At 49.0% G+C, this 14,132-nt stretch overlaps 1 protein-coding gene across 2 annotated transcripts in view; it reads right to left on the minus strand.

Moving 5' to 3' along the window:
- Positions 1 to 3,718: 3,718 nt before the first annotated feature.
- Positions 3,719 to 14,132, minus strand: part of Paxip1 (PAX interacting protein 1) — a 47,281-nt gene continuing 36,867 nt past the window's right edge. For both annotated transcript variants that reach the window (XM_078040903.1, XM_078040902.1), the window contains 7 exons: positions 13,442 to 13,544; positions 11,624 to 11,792; positions 7,762 to 7,862; positions 5,992 to 6,126; positions 5,827 to 5,902; positions 5,676 to 5,736; positions 3,719 to 4,178 (listed from right to left, as the gene is read on the minus strand). In XM_078040903.1, coding sequence (XP_077897029.1) covers positions 4,163 to 4,178; positions 5,676 to 5,736; positions 5,827 to 5,902; positions 5,992 to 6,126; positions 7,762 to 7,862; positions 11,624 to 11,792; positions 13,442 to 13,544 — 661 coding nt within the window. In that variant the 3' untranslated portion in view covers positions 3,719 to 4,162. The remainder of the gene's footprint in view (positions 4,179 to 5,675; positions 5,737 to 5,826; positions 5,903 to 5,991; positions 6,127 to 7,761; positions 7,863 to 11,623; positions 11,793 to 13,441; positions 13,545 to 14,132) is intronic.

The raw sequence follows: 14,132 nt of genomic DNA on the forward strand, positions 1-14,132 counted from the left end.
AACAAATTGGTTGGCTCTGTGCTGCACCCAGCCTCAGGGCCCTGTGGCCACCTTAGGGCAGCAGGAACAAGGCCCACCAAGCTCAGAGATACAGATGCAAGGGCTGGGTTGAGCCTGGGGACCTCACAGCCCAGCGCAGGAGGGAGTGGACTAGGAAGCGGACAGCAATCGCCCACTCTAGAGCATTCGCCTCTTGCCTGCGGCTCCAAAGGCCCACCCCACTCTCCTCTCTGCCACCCCTGCACACGTCAAGTGCACTGCAAATGGTCACCTCAATCCCCATTCCGCACCACCTCCCCAAACACCAAGCCCAGTCTGTTTCCAGATCCTACTTTAAAACTCCTGGTCAAAAGAAGAAAAACGGGACTGCCTTCGAGTTTGAGAACAAAGGTTTGAAAATGCCAGTTTGGAGACTGGGAGCAGGAACTGAGCAAAGAGACAGTTGACAGTGTCTGTGAGGGGCTCGATGATAAACTTCTGGGTCAGAGACCATGAGGTCTGTCACAGCCTCCTCAGAGGGAGGGTCGCCAGGGAATGATGAGCAGCAAGGCTGGGTTCCAAATATACTGATTTACAAAAACATCTGGGGGGCCAGATTTGGTCCCAGATTGGAGACCGTCAATCCAGGAGGCACAGAACACAGGGCTTCTGCTGCTGCGGACTCTAGTGAAGCACAGCGCACATACGTCGTAAAGGTGCACAAACTTACGGATCACCACGGAGCTGTCGTGGCCATGTCACTGTCACACAGGCTTTGGCTGCACTTGCTCTTCACTTGGACGCCACTGACTGTGGAGATCTTGCGGCTGGGCAACACCACTAAGGTCGCACTGGCTGGCTGTCCATCACCCCTCGATGTGGGGTTGTGATGTGAACGGTTGCTGAGTTACTCCTGGGGACTGAAGGCCAATTTTGCTGAGAATGCCGGTTCTTCCCTTGGGCCTGCAGAGTCCCCTGGGTGACAGGAAGGGTGGGGAGGCTAGCTTCTGTGTCTTCGTGCTCTGCCCCTCTGCTGCCTACCCCTCAGGGTCCGGCTCTACTCAGCTCTGCGTGTAACGTGTGGGTAGTCGGAGGAACATTTTGCCTGGACTGTGATACAGGTTTTGACTTGAACTTCTCTTGCCTCTCTCTCCTCCTTCAAAGCTAAAGACACACCTACTAGAAACGGAAGTGCCTGGAAGACCTCCATCTACTCCCAGGAAGACAGGGATACCCCTCCCCTTGTTAGCACCTCTCTCCCTCACTGCTCCGCCCCAAGTCGGCAGGCCCTCTGCCTCCGGGGGAGAAGCGCGTGTGCCAGCAGAGCTCTCTTCTCCACTCTGGCTGGCCACTGAGAGCCTTGACTTCTCCCCAGCAGGATGCAAGCCTCCCCCTGGGCCTGAGGCCCTCGTCTCACCCCTCCGGCTGGTCCCCTGCCATCTTCCACTACCTGCTGAAGGGGGCTCAAGGCCCATCCCACGGCTCCTGAGGACGACCTTAGCAGAAGCACCTCACCGTCACCAAGCTCCCCGCTGAACTTACCAGGCTCCTTTGGAAATGTCCTCTCTCTCTCCACAGCTCCATCCTAACCCCAGTTCTTCCTGCTCCTTACAGAGGGGACTATCGTGTTGTTCACCTACCTTCCTCCCCCCACCACCTGCTTCCAAACGAATCCTGGAATTATCATCTTGCTCCCTCCAAAAACTTGCAAAGGCTCTTCACTTTGCCATGCAACTTCAGCTCAGTGGACTGTGGGCAGACGTGTACCAACGCCAAGCTTTGCACTAGGATCTGGGCACCGCGTCAGTTTTCTACTGTTGTTATAACAAAATGCCAGATTTGGGGGCTGAATCCAAAGGACACAGATCCATCACTGACAGCCGAGTCCAGGAGCATGGCGGGGTCTCAGCCCATGGAAACCAGGTGGCCACTGGCCGCATTCCTTTCTGGAGGCACCAGGGGAGAATCCACTGCCCACACACTCTGGTTGTGGTCGTCGGCAGAAGGCAGTCACTTGCATTTGTAGGGAGAAGACCCCCAGGTCCAGCTAGCTGGACCCAGGGCTGTCCTCTGCTCCTGGAGGTGGGGGCACTCAGCCTGCAGGCAGCAGCAGAGGTGGGGTCCTCTCACATCTCCGTGCCCCACTCCTCTACCCTCCCTGTTCACTTTTAAGGGCTAATGTGATTGGCTTGGGCTCCCTTGAATAATCCAGGCTAATGTCCCCATCTTGGGGTCCCTAACCCTACTTACATCTGCAGAGGTAACATGGTAGCCACGGGTTCTGTGGAGTGGCACGGACAATTTGGGGGATTAATTCTGCCTTCCTATCATGACAGAAAGGTGAGGAGGGTCTGATCCTGCCTCTGGGGCTTTTATCAGTGCAGGGAAGGAACAGACCGCCAGCAAATGACCGCAGGCCTCCAAGGCACCCGCTACACTGTATCAGAGAGGGCTCAGGATGGAGAGAGGGTGGCAGGAGTGTTTCAAGCTCAGGAAGGGTTTCCCTAGGGGAGTGCCCGGGACGCTGCCGGAGGAAGGAGGTCACTCTGAAGAGGCCGGCAGATGAAGTCAGGAGGTCATGATGTGTCCGGGGCTTGCACAGCAGCAAGTACTTCCAAGCGAGTGGCAGGAATGAGGAGTGGACGGGACGTCACGAGGGATTAAGATTCCAAACACAAGAGTTTGGGTTTTTAGCACGGCTGTGACAAGCAGAATCTTGTCGGGTAAACTGTTTTGTAACAGGACAGAGAGCAACTTGGCAAGGACACTATCAAAACCTTACTAACACTGAGGAGGGAGGAGCCCGCATGGGCAATGGATTCCGCCTATGGGACAGGAGAGGCCAGTTCTGGGTAAGTCGCTCCAAGCACTTAGTTACCACATGGGTACTCAGGAGCTGACACGGGTAGGCCCCAGCAGGCTGCTACGAGGTCACACTGGAACGGCTCAGGTGGTGTCTCTGCTGACGGTGACAAACACCAGTCATACTTAAAACCTGAGGGTGCCCCAGGTTAATCAGGCCACCACAAAACCACCGCAGGTCAAGGGACAGACGGGAAGCTGGCACTGTCAATGTCGCTCCTTACTTTAGAATGCGAGGTATGTGATCATGTCCCCAGAGCTCTCTCCTTTCCATCTACAGAAATGACGCACACAGGTCCCATGGGAGTGGAGAGACACCTGAGGAGCACAAGCATCACAGTCTGTGGGAGCCTGAGCAGGGCCAGAGGGAGCAGCTCACTCTGTGCTAATGCTTTTTAAAATGTGTGCTCCCTCTGACCTGTGCTCAGGAGCTGAACTGGAACCACTGTGTGATGGAAGAACAACACTCAAGCCCATCACAAACCCTCGGTATTGTCACGAAAGCAAACTCAGGGTTTCAGGAGAGCAGCTCTGTACATCTGCATGGGACGGTCATCTAGATCTGAATAATGCCAGCGGCCACGCCAGCAACCACTACTCGTCCTGCCCTGCACTCAGAGCCCAGCCGGGCAGGCGCTGCAGTCCAGTTGGAGCAGAAATAGGGTGGTGTGCCCTGGAGTATCTGGCTCTGAGCTCGGTGCTGTGTCTGGGGACTGCTGGGTGGCCCACGGCCTGGTGGGGACGCTCAGCCTAACAGAATGACTGCTGCAGGAGAAAACTTCTCACCCACATTTTGCCTTGGAATGACTTCAAATGCCACCCAGTGGGATGCAACTTGCATAAAAAATGTGGAAAACAGGGGTCACTCGATTCTAAGTGAAGTTCAAAAGTACATTTATTTAAAATGTTGGCAAGATATCAATATAAAAGAAAAGAGTATAAGAAATAAAAATAATCGCAGTACAAAACATTTCAAATCTTTAACATCCATAATTTAGATAGCAAGGTCTTCATTTACATCACTTTATTTGTAGCTGAAGTTCCATATGGTTTTGTGAAAACATTTAAAAACCTGGTAAATGAATCATAAAACCTAATGTGGGCTCATAAAGTCATATAGTACAAAACATAATTTATGTTTCCTCAGAATAAAATCACACATCTTAATAAGATGCAGTATAAGTGACACACGTGTTCTCCTGCGTCTGCATCTGTCCCCAAGGGAGCAGCTGGAAAACAAGCACATCTGAAGGAAGCCCTGGTGTCGCCATGATGGGTGGCCAGCCCTGGGCTCGGATCCGGGCTGCAGCACGCAAGGCCATCAGTTGAATTTATACGTGGGCTTGTTGAGGAAAAGGGCTTCAAAGGCAAGGCAAAAGAGAAGCATCAACAGACCTCTACGGCTTTAGGTGTCTTAGAGAGTGCTGCAGCACTCTCCTTACCTGTCCCTACCACAAGGGACTGCAGACCCTGATGCACATGCAGGGGGCCACTCAGCTGGAGCCAGCCCTGGAGCCTGTCCAGCCTGCCTGATGCCAACCCAAGCCACACCTGAGCTCAGCAGCAGGAGTCTCCTCCTAACTAACACATCCAGTGCGCATCCTTGGGGGTCCACATCCCCAAGCCCCAGCACAAAAACTGACCCCCCTGTGTCCCCAAGAGCTCCTGCAGTCCTACACACACACTCTGGCAAGATTTTTCAGGCAACTTTCAGGCTATGGTATCAAAAAAGGTCCTAAAATAATATCCACAAATCACTCATGTAAGTTTTTAAAAAGACACAAAAGGACATTCATAAAGCTCAGTGCTCAGGGCATACCTACAGAGACTGAGCAGGTCTTCTGTCACCTCCCTCACAACTCCTGCCTTGCTTCTAACACCCTGCTCTGTGCCAAAGAGGAGGGGCTCTGAACCAAGCAGCATCCCCCACCATGCAAGCTCCGACCGCTGAGCTGACCTTGGTTTCTGCAACAATCCCTCTTAAAGTGCCTTCACCACGGCACCCAGGGGGTCTTCTGCACAACGCTCTGGGGTTAAAGCTCTGTAACACTGCGTTCCTGTCATCTTTCAGGGCCAGAGGAAATGTGCGATCAACTGAACAACGGACAAAGGAGGAGCACACCAAGGACTCCGATGGACCCCCTCCTGACCTCTGTGGCTATGCACTCCCCACCTGAAACAGATCCCCGTGTCACGAATGGCCCCTCAATGCTGGCCTCCGCTGGAGGTTGTGGGCACCACTGCACTCAGAGAGCAGACCCCGACCCCACCACCCTGCCCACGGGGAAGGTCCAAGAAACATGACCCGGGCAAGGCATAAAGTGGGGTGGAAACACATTCTTGGTAAGGATTGTAAAGTACACTTTGCTTCACTGAAGGCTGTCACACATTAGAACAATATTTCATATTTTTAATAAGGACTTAAAAAAACAAGGCTTATTGTTTATCTGATTGCCTGAAATATAAAAATGTTACAGTCATTCTAAAAGCCTACTCTTGCTGCCATCGCAGGGTGCTAGGAAGTCACTCGCCGCGAAGCTTCTGCGCTGCTGAGCTCTCCCATCTCAAAGCTCCAGGGGCAGAGTGCACACCATCTGCACCTCACTTTGAAAACTACGACCTCAGAAACAAGTGGCTAAAAAGAAGATAATACTTAAGACTTGGTTTATTTTTGCAGTATTTCTCTTTTATCCAACTACATCAACCAGACAGCGCGTCCTTTCTAGTGAGCAGTTTTCCTGAAACCAACCCTAGGTCTGTGACGTCATGCACCCGAGAGCACCCAGGGCCAGGTGCCAGCGCCGAGACCCTCACTTCTCTTTCAAAAAGGATATGATTCATAGTCCAGCGTCTGCGTGAGCACCCCAGTGAGGACAAACTCCGCGTTGTGCACCTCTGGGGGAAGCAGAGCCACACCGTTAGGGCCAACCCATGCCAGGCCGCGCCCGCAGGCCCAGGACACGCCGCAGGACAGACCGCGCCTACCTATTCCGCGGGCAAAGTACTCTCCACACAGGTGCAGGTCGTTTTCACAGGATATCAAGATGATCTCCGACAGGCTCTGGGGAAAAGAAGAAGAGCGCCTCAGTGACGAGAGCCTCGCCGGGAAGACCCGGGACGGCCCGGGACAGCACAGTCCTCCTCGCTCACCTTGTTCTGCTTGTGTTCCATGAGCTTCCGGAAGGACGGCTGCTTGGCCAGGACTTTCCCTCCAGCACACTCCACGATCGCTTTCATAGTTGAAAGGCTTGGGCAGATTCCAGGGGTGATATAGAAATATTTTGCCTTAAAGTAAAATTAAAATGTGCATACTATTTTTTGAATGCTCTGATTTTTAGAATATATACATTTTCATACTCTACCCTGAGATTTTAACAAAATGTGGAATTTCCTGAAATTTTGAAATTGAATTTCCCCACTAATTAGGCCTAGAAAAACCCCGGAATGTCAGTTTGAGGATAACTAAGCACTTTTCCATATGAAATTTGACCTGTGATAATCAAAAGTGACCAGATCCCTAAGTTCCTAAAAGAAATGAAGTCAGGGCTGGGGCTGGGGCTCAGTGGCAGAGCACTTGCCTAGCATGTGAGAGGCACTGGGTTCAATCCTCAGCACCACATAAAAATAAATAAAGGTATTCTGCCCATCTACAATTACAAAAAAAAAAGAAAAAAGAAATGGAATAAAAAGAAAAGAATGGAGTACTCTGTGAATAGGCAAGACTGTTGTAAGCATTTTTCACAATGTCCTGGGGAATGACTGAACCCAGGGTACACTACCTCTGACCTGCATCCCCAGCCCTCTTTACTTTTTGAGACAAGACCTCATTAAGTTGTTGGGATGGGCTTGAACTTCATCCTCCTGCCTCAGCCTCCCACGTAGCTGGAAAGACAGGAGGCACCACCACACCTAGCTCACAATTTCTATACAGTTGTAAATCCATATTCCCTTTCACCACACTTCCTGCCGAGCAACAGACTGACAGCACTACTTCTGGCCTGCAATCTTCCTTGTCTTTATTTTCTACTATCTGGACTCAACCACAGTCAGAATAACACTGACGCCTAAAGACTTAACTTTGTGGCAAGCTTACTCCTATGTATGTCAGGAAATACTACTTTGTTTTCAACTGTTCTTAAAAAAATAGCCAAATAAATATGTAGACAAGTTCGATCACTTTAGGTAGAGTGCAGGAATGCATCCTAACTCCGTATTCCAAATCACTTCTAATTCCTAAGCTGGCTCCTTAAGAAGTTCAAAGAGCAGATTATCTTTATTGATTTGTTTAGCTCTTTGATTAAAAAAAAAAAAAAATTCCCAACTGTTTCAAATCTCTTATCTAACAAATATTTTAAAATCTTTAGTTCTGAATTATTTATGCAACTTTCAATTAATATCTTTTCAAGTACCTTCTCCAGCTGAATACATATTTATTGAGAAGAATATAAGCAATGTCCTTGAAAGATTTTCTAAAAGCAGAAAAATGAACTTCAATGTCTGTTAACAACTGGATTATTTATGACCATCTCCTCTGAACATCTTATCTCTAATAAATCTATCAGTTTGATTTTTGTACCAATTTTTTTAAAAATTTTTTCTTGTTATAGATGGACACATACCTTTATTTTATTTATTTGTCTTTATGTGGTACTGAGGATTGAACCCAGGGCTTCACACGTGCTAGGCAAGCACTCTACCACTGAGCTACAGCCCCAGCACCATTTTGTACCAATTTTTAAGAAGCTATTGTAAAGAGCAATTCTCCAGGGGTGCTCTGCATTTCCCCACAAGGTGACCACATGTGGCAGTATCCTGGGAGGAAAGGCCACTAGATGGCCAAGTGATCACCCAGTCACCAGCACATGCAGCTGGACACCACTATGTGTACCCTGGCTGATGTGGGTTTTCCTCCCAGTGTACCTTAAAGAGCGGGGAAACGTGTGCTCGTTTTAGTGACTCTTCCAAACTGAAAGAGAAAAGGACTTCAGCCTCAGCATCTCGAAGGATGTAGTTCTGCTCATCTGGAAAACAGAAGTGCACACACTCAGAACACGCAGGGGCCTGCAGCGCTGGGGCAGCACAGGTCACTGGTGGCTCCTCTGCCTCTGCAGCCTGGACACTCACAGCTCCCCCTGTGCTTCATTTACCTCCCTGAAGACAGCCAGACAGAAAAAGGCACATGTTCTTTCTCTGAACAAGCGACCATCAACTCCTTAAAGAAAACCGCCCAACCAGGGGCCCTCCTGGGCGCTGCCCCTGTCTGCCTGGCGCTCACTGCAGTCCTACACCGTTCTGGGAGCTGGCCAGCTCTCCCAGTCCAGGCCGTGGTGAAGAATGCCAGGCCTCGAGGGCCAGCCTCAGTGGCCTCCACATCCAGGTGTGAACACGGCCAACCCAGCAGAGCCTTGAAGGACATGAGCGTCCATCAGTGAGTATCAATTAGGTGGGTTGGTCACACTTCAGTGGCTTGCCAACACACATTCCCTTTAAGGGTGTAAAAGTGTACAGTGCTCAATCTTCACACACACACACACACACACACACACACACACACACACACACACACACACAATGGGCCTCCATCAACTTTTTAAAGACTTCTGAGGATTTTTAATAGCCTGGCTTTCAGTGTTTACTGGCCTTCAGTTTTAACACCTTCCCAAGGTGCCAAAGTTAAAGTACACAAAACGTCCATCTTCTTATGCCGTGTCTGTGTTCAGAGAAGCCTCCTCCTGCACTGCCTACCCACACAGCACGACGGACAGCTGGACTCGGCCAGACATTCCCAAGGGCAACAAGGGGTGGAGAGCTGGGCCAGGTGACACGTGTTCCAGGATCTGTGGGCCAAATCCTTCTTCCTTTTCTCAAACACTGCTTGGTAATGACAGTGGCGCCACGGTGATCCCAGTGACTCCAAAGGCTGAGGCAGGAAAAGAGGGTGGCCAGTGTGAGGTCAGCCTCAACCACTCAGCTACAGCCTACCTCACAGATAAAAAATAAAGAGGGCTGGGGATGCAGCTCAGTGGGAAAGCATCCCTGGGCACAGTCTCCAGTATAGAAAAAAAGAAATCAATGCTTTACAAATGTGAAAAGCTTTCTTTACTCATGGACAGTCTGCCGATCCTCTGGCAGTCCCGTCACTACCTACACTCAACATCCAGCGCAAAAAACGAGTTTGGACACAGACCTTATACTCTATAAAAATTAACTCAAGGTAGAAAATAATATAGGAGAAAATCTACGTGACCTTGGGTTCAACGATGACTTTTCGATATTGCATCAAAGGCATGATCAGTGGAAGAAAAGAATCCATAAGCTGGACTTCACCTACAATTAATAACATCTATTCTATAAAATACGTTGTCAAGAGAAGGAGAAGGTAAGCCACAGACTGGCAGAAAATGTTCGTAAGAGACTTACTGACAAAACTATTACTAAACATCTAGAGAACTCTTTAAAACTCAACAGGAAGAAAACACACATCCTGATGAGAAAATGGGCAAAGGTTGTGACCTCACCAAGGAGGACAAATGGCAAACGGATAGGTGAAAAGACAGCATCAAAAGTCAACCAAGTCATGCCTACACACACCTGGCACAACCACCAGCATCCAGAACACAGCACCACACGCTAAAAAGCACGTGGAGCAACCCAGACTCTCAGCCATTACTAGCAGGAGTACAAAATGGTACAGTGGAAGACAGTTTGGCAATTTCTTACAAAACTAAACACACTCTGACCATGGGACCCAGGAACAATGCTCCTGGTATTTACCCAAACGAGCGGAAAGCATGTCCACAAAAAAGCCTGTGCAAATGTTTACAGCAGCTTTAGCGAAAAATGCCAACATTAAGAAGCAGCCACATCCTCTTTCGTCGATGAAGAGATAGCAAGAGGACTGTGCTCAGTGCTGAAAAACAGCTCAAGCCACAGGCAAACATGGAGGAATCTCACATGCACACTGCTGAGGGAAAGAAGCTATATAATTGCAAATACAGGAGAAGGCAGAACCACAGACACAATAATAAAACCATCAGTGGTGGCCAAGGGCTGGTGAGGGCAACACGAACAGGCAGAGCACAGGATGATCGTTCCGCAGGACCCTGTAACTGTGGCTGTCCGTCATTACACATCTGTCGAAGCCCAACAAATGTGCAATGCCAGGAGGACAAGAGGGAACATTATGAACCACAGGCGACCACAGCCCAAAGGTCCACACAGGTCCACTGTGCCTACTGTGCCACCCTGGCGTGGAATGCTGGTCATGAGTGTGAACATGTGTGTATGCAGAGAATCTGCCCTTTCTGCAATTTTGCTGGGAACCTCAACTACCCTAAAAAAAAAAAAAAAAAAAAAAAAAAGGGTTCCTTTTAAACAGAATCATTACTAAGTTGGAAAAATTCTCTTAGAAACTCTAGAATTTGGAGGGTACAATATAAATTTTCTCAATATTAAATGCCTATAACTGAACTACTTGATAAGTCTCAAAGATCAATACAGCAAACATCTATTCACAAAGCAATAATGAAATAAAAGTCAACCAGAATTTTCCACCAAATATGAAATGTGAATTTTTTAAACAGATAAGAGAGTCTGTTCTCACAGACGGCAACCCTGAACGTATGGGAACTGCAAATTCACTACACAATCATCTGCAACCTGGCAGGCTGGGGCCACCAAGCAGCTCCGAGAGTCCCAGAGACCCACGCTGCAGGGCTGTTATGCTATGTGTGGTGATGGAGCAGGACAGCCCCCCGGAGCCCACCGCCCCCTACACAGCAGAACCCGAGGAATCACAGCATTTCAACTGAGAACAGAGTGTCACACTCCACACAGCATGGCTCTTCATGTTACAGAAAACTGGGGACACCACAACACATCTGTAGTAATTGTATCTACAACTATTTCTTCTGTCTTGTCCTCTGTTTCATTAGTATCTTTTCCCTTAACAAAAAAATTTCCAAAATTTCAAGATACTACTTAACAAGTGAGCCATGTTATTCATGGATTCCATACTTGCGAATGTGCCTGCTCTGAAACGCGTCTGTAACCCCAAAACCAATGCGGGGGAAGCTTGTCTTGCCCTTGGTGCCTGTCCCTACCTACCAGACCAGGGGCCCCTGGGATCCAGGACGCACATGGAGAATCTCGCAGTTCCTGCTGGGGTGGGGTATAGGCAGGCACGATGACCAACGGAACTCAGGATATAAAGGCTCATGCTCATCTGGGCTCTACTGTCTCCAAGGAGAAGAGCACAGGACATGGGCCTGCTGTGCACGTGGCAAGGACCTAAACACATGCAGGGGCCCTCCATGGCCCACAAGGGTCCTCCCCACATCCAGCCCCAAACACAAGCACTCTGATCCACAGCAGCTCAACTGAAAGCAGGTCACAACTTGTCCCTCCAATAGGAACCAATGCTCAAAGCTGTACCTGGACATATGCGTGCACCTGTTCTCCCTCCAAAAAGAGGAGAACTTGCACTTCATAGACAGTGAGACTGTCACTTGCGGCCACATTTCCAATAGAATACACGAAGCAGAGAACAGAGGGGGATGTGGAGCTTATGTGTCCCTGACATCATTCAGATGTCCAAGACCTTCATATTTCACCGTAAAATGTAGAGATACCAATCAGATGAATCACTGGCACATGAAATAAATTCATAAGCTTAAATGAATAATTAGCAAACAATACTCTAGTTGTATATTTGGATGAAAACGCAGATCAATCTGGTAAAGAGACCGAAGCCCCTGGCACAGCACAGCAAGCCGCCACTCACCAAGGAACTTCTGACACTTGAAGCACTCTTCCAGCCACTCCGGCGTCACGATGTGCTTTACCACAGAGATGGCCGTCAGGAACTTCACAGTACGCGTCACCTTGCTGGCGATGAGGTGGGTGCACTTCTGCGCAGACTCAGCAACCTCCCCGCCAAGGATGTAGAGCTTCTGGAGCCGGCAACGGAGGGAAGGAGAAGTGCCAGTGAGCAGAAGGGCTGGGAGCAGGTCGCCCACCTGGCCCAGAGCCACTACGTGTGCAGCGGGCACAAGGGCACTTCTGCAGCCATCTCTGCAGAATCAGTCGCCCAGCAGCAGCAACTGCCCTCAAGGAACTAGCAGAAGGGCCCAGGAACGGCAGCTCACTTGCAAGTAAAAAGTGGACATGCCCAGACCTTCCAAAGGAAGACAGGGGTCACTGCTGCCCCACTATTTCCACTTTAAAAGTGATGGCACAGGGCTGGGGCTGGGACTCACGGGTAGAGCGCTCGCCTGGCATGCGTGGGCCCTGGGTGCGATCCTTAGCACCACATAAAAATAAAATAAAGGTATCGTGTCCACCTATTTAACTAAAATATAAATATTTAGAAAATAAAAGCGATGGCATGAGACTGGACCAAGAAGCAGAGTGTAAGGAGACCTCCAGTCACACTCACATCTTAAAAGTAGAAAGAACAAATTAGATTTATAAAAAAGCACTTATAATTTATTTTCCTTAAAAGAAATTAGGAGTATGATGTATGAATCCAGCCTTATGTAAACCAGTTATTTTTTGAAAGTGTTTTATCAGTATATAACACCCACACAGAATAGCGGGTCTCACTGTGGCACACACACACAGGCACAGGATTTGATCAACTTCAGTCCCCAGTATATATCCCCAGAGGTCCACTAATGACACCACCCTCCCCACCAAAACCAAACAGGATCTCATCATCTCTCATACTGCTGTTTCAAAAACTATATTTTTGATTCTGTTCCCACTTACCATTTAACATATACAACCTCCCCCACATCCTGAGTTAACCTCCTTTTTCCCAGAAAACTAATCCTGATAAACTGTGTTTCAATCAGAGAACCCGTAGAGTTCAACGGGCCCCTGGAAGCCAGAGACTATGGAATATTAGCTATGAAGAAGGGAATTATGGCATTTCCTGCCAAATGGATGGAACTGGAGACTCTCATGCTAAGTGAAATAAGCCAATCCCCCAAACCAACAGCCGAATGTTCTCTCTGATATGCAGATGCTAGCACACAACGGTGGTGGGACAGAAATTCATTGGACTGGATAAAAGGGAACGAAGGGAGGGGGAGGGGAAAAGAAAAGACAGTGGAATGAAGTGGACCAACTTGCCCATGTTCATATATGAATACAGGAACAGTGACACTCCACATACATCCACAAGGACGGGAAGCTGCACTCCATGTATGGATGTTAAAATATACTCTACTGTCATATATAACTACAAAGAACAAATTTTTTAAAAATAAAAAAATGATATCCAAGTAATTGTAAATGTCACACAGTGATAAAAATGGCTCCTGGGTCCCACATCTGAATAAAAAACCAAGCACTGAAATGTGACGTTGATGTATGACGTGACCTTCAGAACTAGGCAGGAAGTGACTTGTGACTAGATGTTAACCAAACAGACTCCTACAGCACTTCATAAGAGAAGACCACCACGACCAGACAGCCGGGTTCCACACTGGCTTCACGAGCAGCTAGCCTGACACACACACACACACACACACACACACACACACACACACACACACAGTGCTGGTCGGCCCGCGGGCCAGAGCAGCATGCAGGTCACCTTAATGTACTGCTGAACCTGGGCAGGCTCGAATCCTGTGAAGAGCACAAACGGGGTCAGCTCTGGAGTCAGCTTTTTAGTAGGAGGCGGTAAATCTTCAATCCTACAAGACACAGGCACCAAACAGTGAGGAGCTCCATGTTTCCTGATCATCAGAGTGTTCCTAGTAGCAAGGGAGTCATCAGTCCAGCAGCTACGAGAGTGTGTGTGGCACTGTCCTCCCTTTCCCACTGACATCAAGTCACCCCAAAAGAGACCATGTCAGAACCGCCAGGAGAGGCACCGGCTAACTTCTGGTTACGTCAATGTGCCCAACCTCATCGAGTCCCCCCAACTCACCTTTTAAATGCACTTTGAATGGAGGCAATATTAAAGCTGGTTTTCCCACTTTGCTGACTTTGCTAGCTTCACTCTTTTAACACTGCTCTCCACTTCCTGCGAGTTTTAAAACTAACTGTGTGTGACTGGGGTGGACCCCACTGTCATAGGCAACAATCGTAGCTGGCCAAGGAAGAGCGCCCGGTGGCCTGCTGTCCGCCCTAAGGACCCAGCGAGCTGCCCCACCACAGCACGCAGCCTAACCAGGCCTCCAGGCGCTCACACCTGCCTGGCACCTCAGTACATCCTAATCTCGGTTTATATTTGAATGAGATGGTCAAGCAATTTTATCTGTGGCTCCCAAACCAATCTC

This window comes from Ictidomys tridecemlineatus, chromosome 2 (genome assembly GCF_052094955.1).
Source record: "Ictidomys tridecemlineatus isolate mIctTri1 chromosome 2, mIctTri1.hap1, whole genome shotgun sequence".
NCBI classification, from domain to species: domain Eukaryota; kingdom Metazoa; phylum Chordata; class Mammalia; order Rodentia; family Sciuridae; genus Ictidomys; species Ictidomys tridecemlineatus.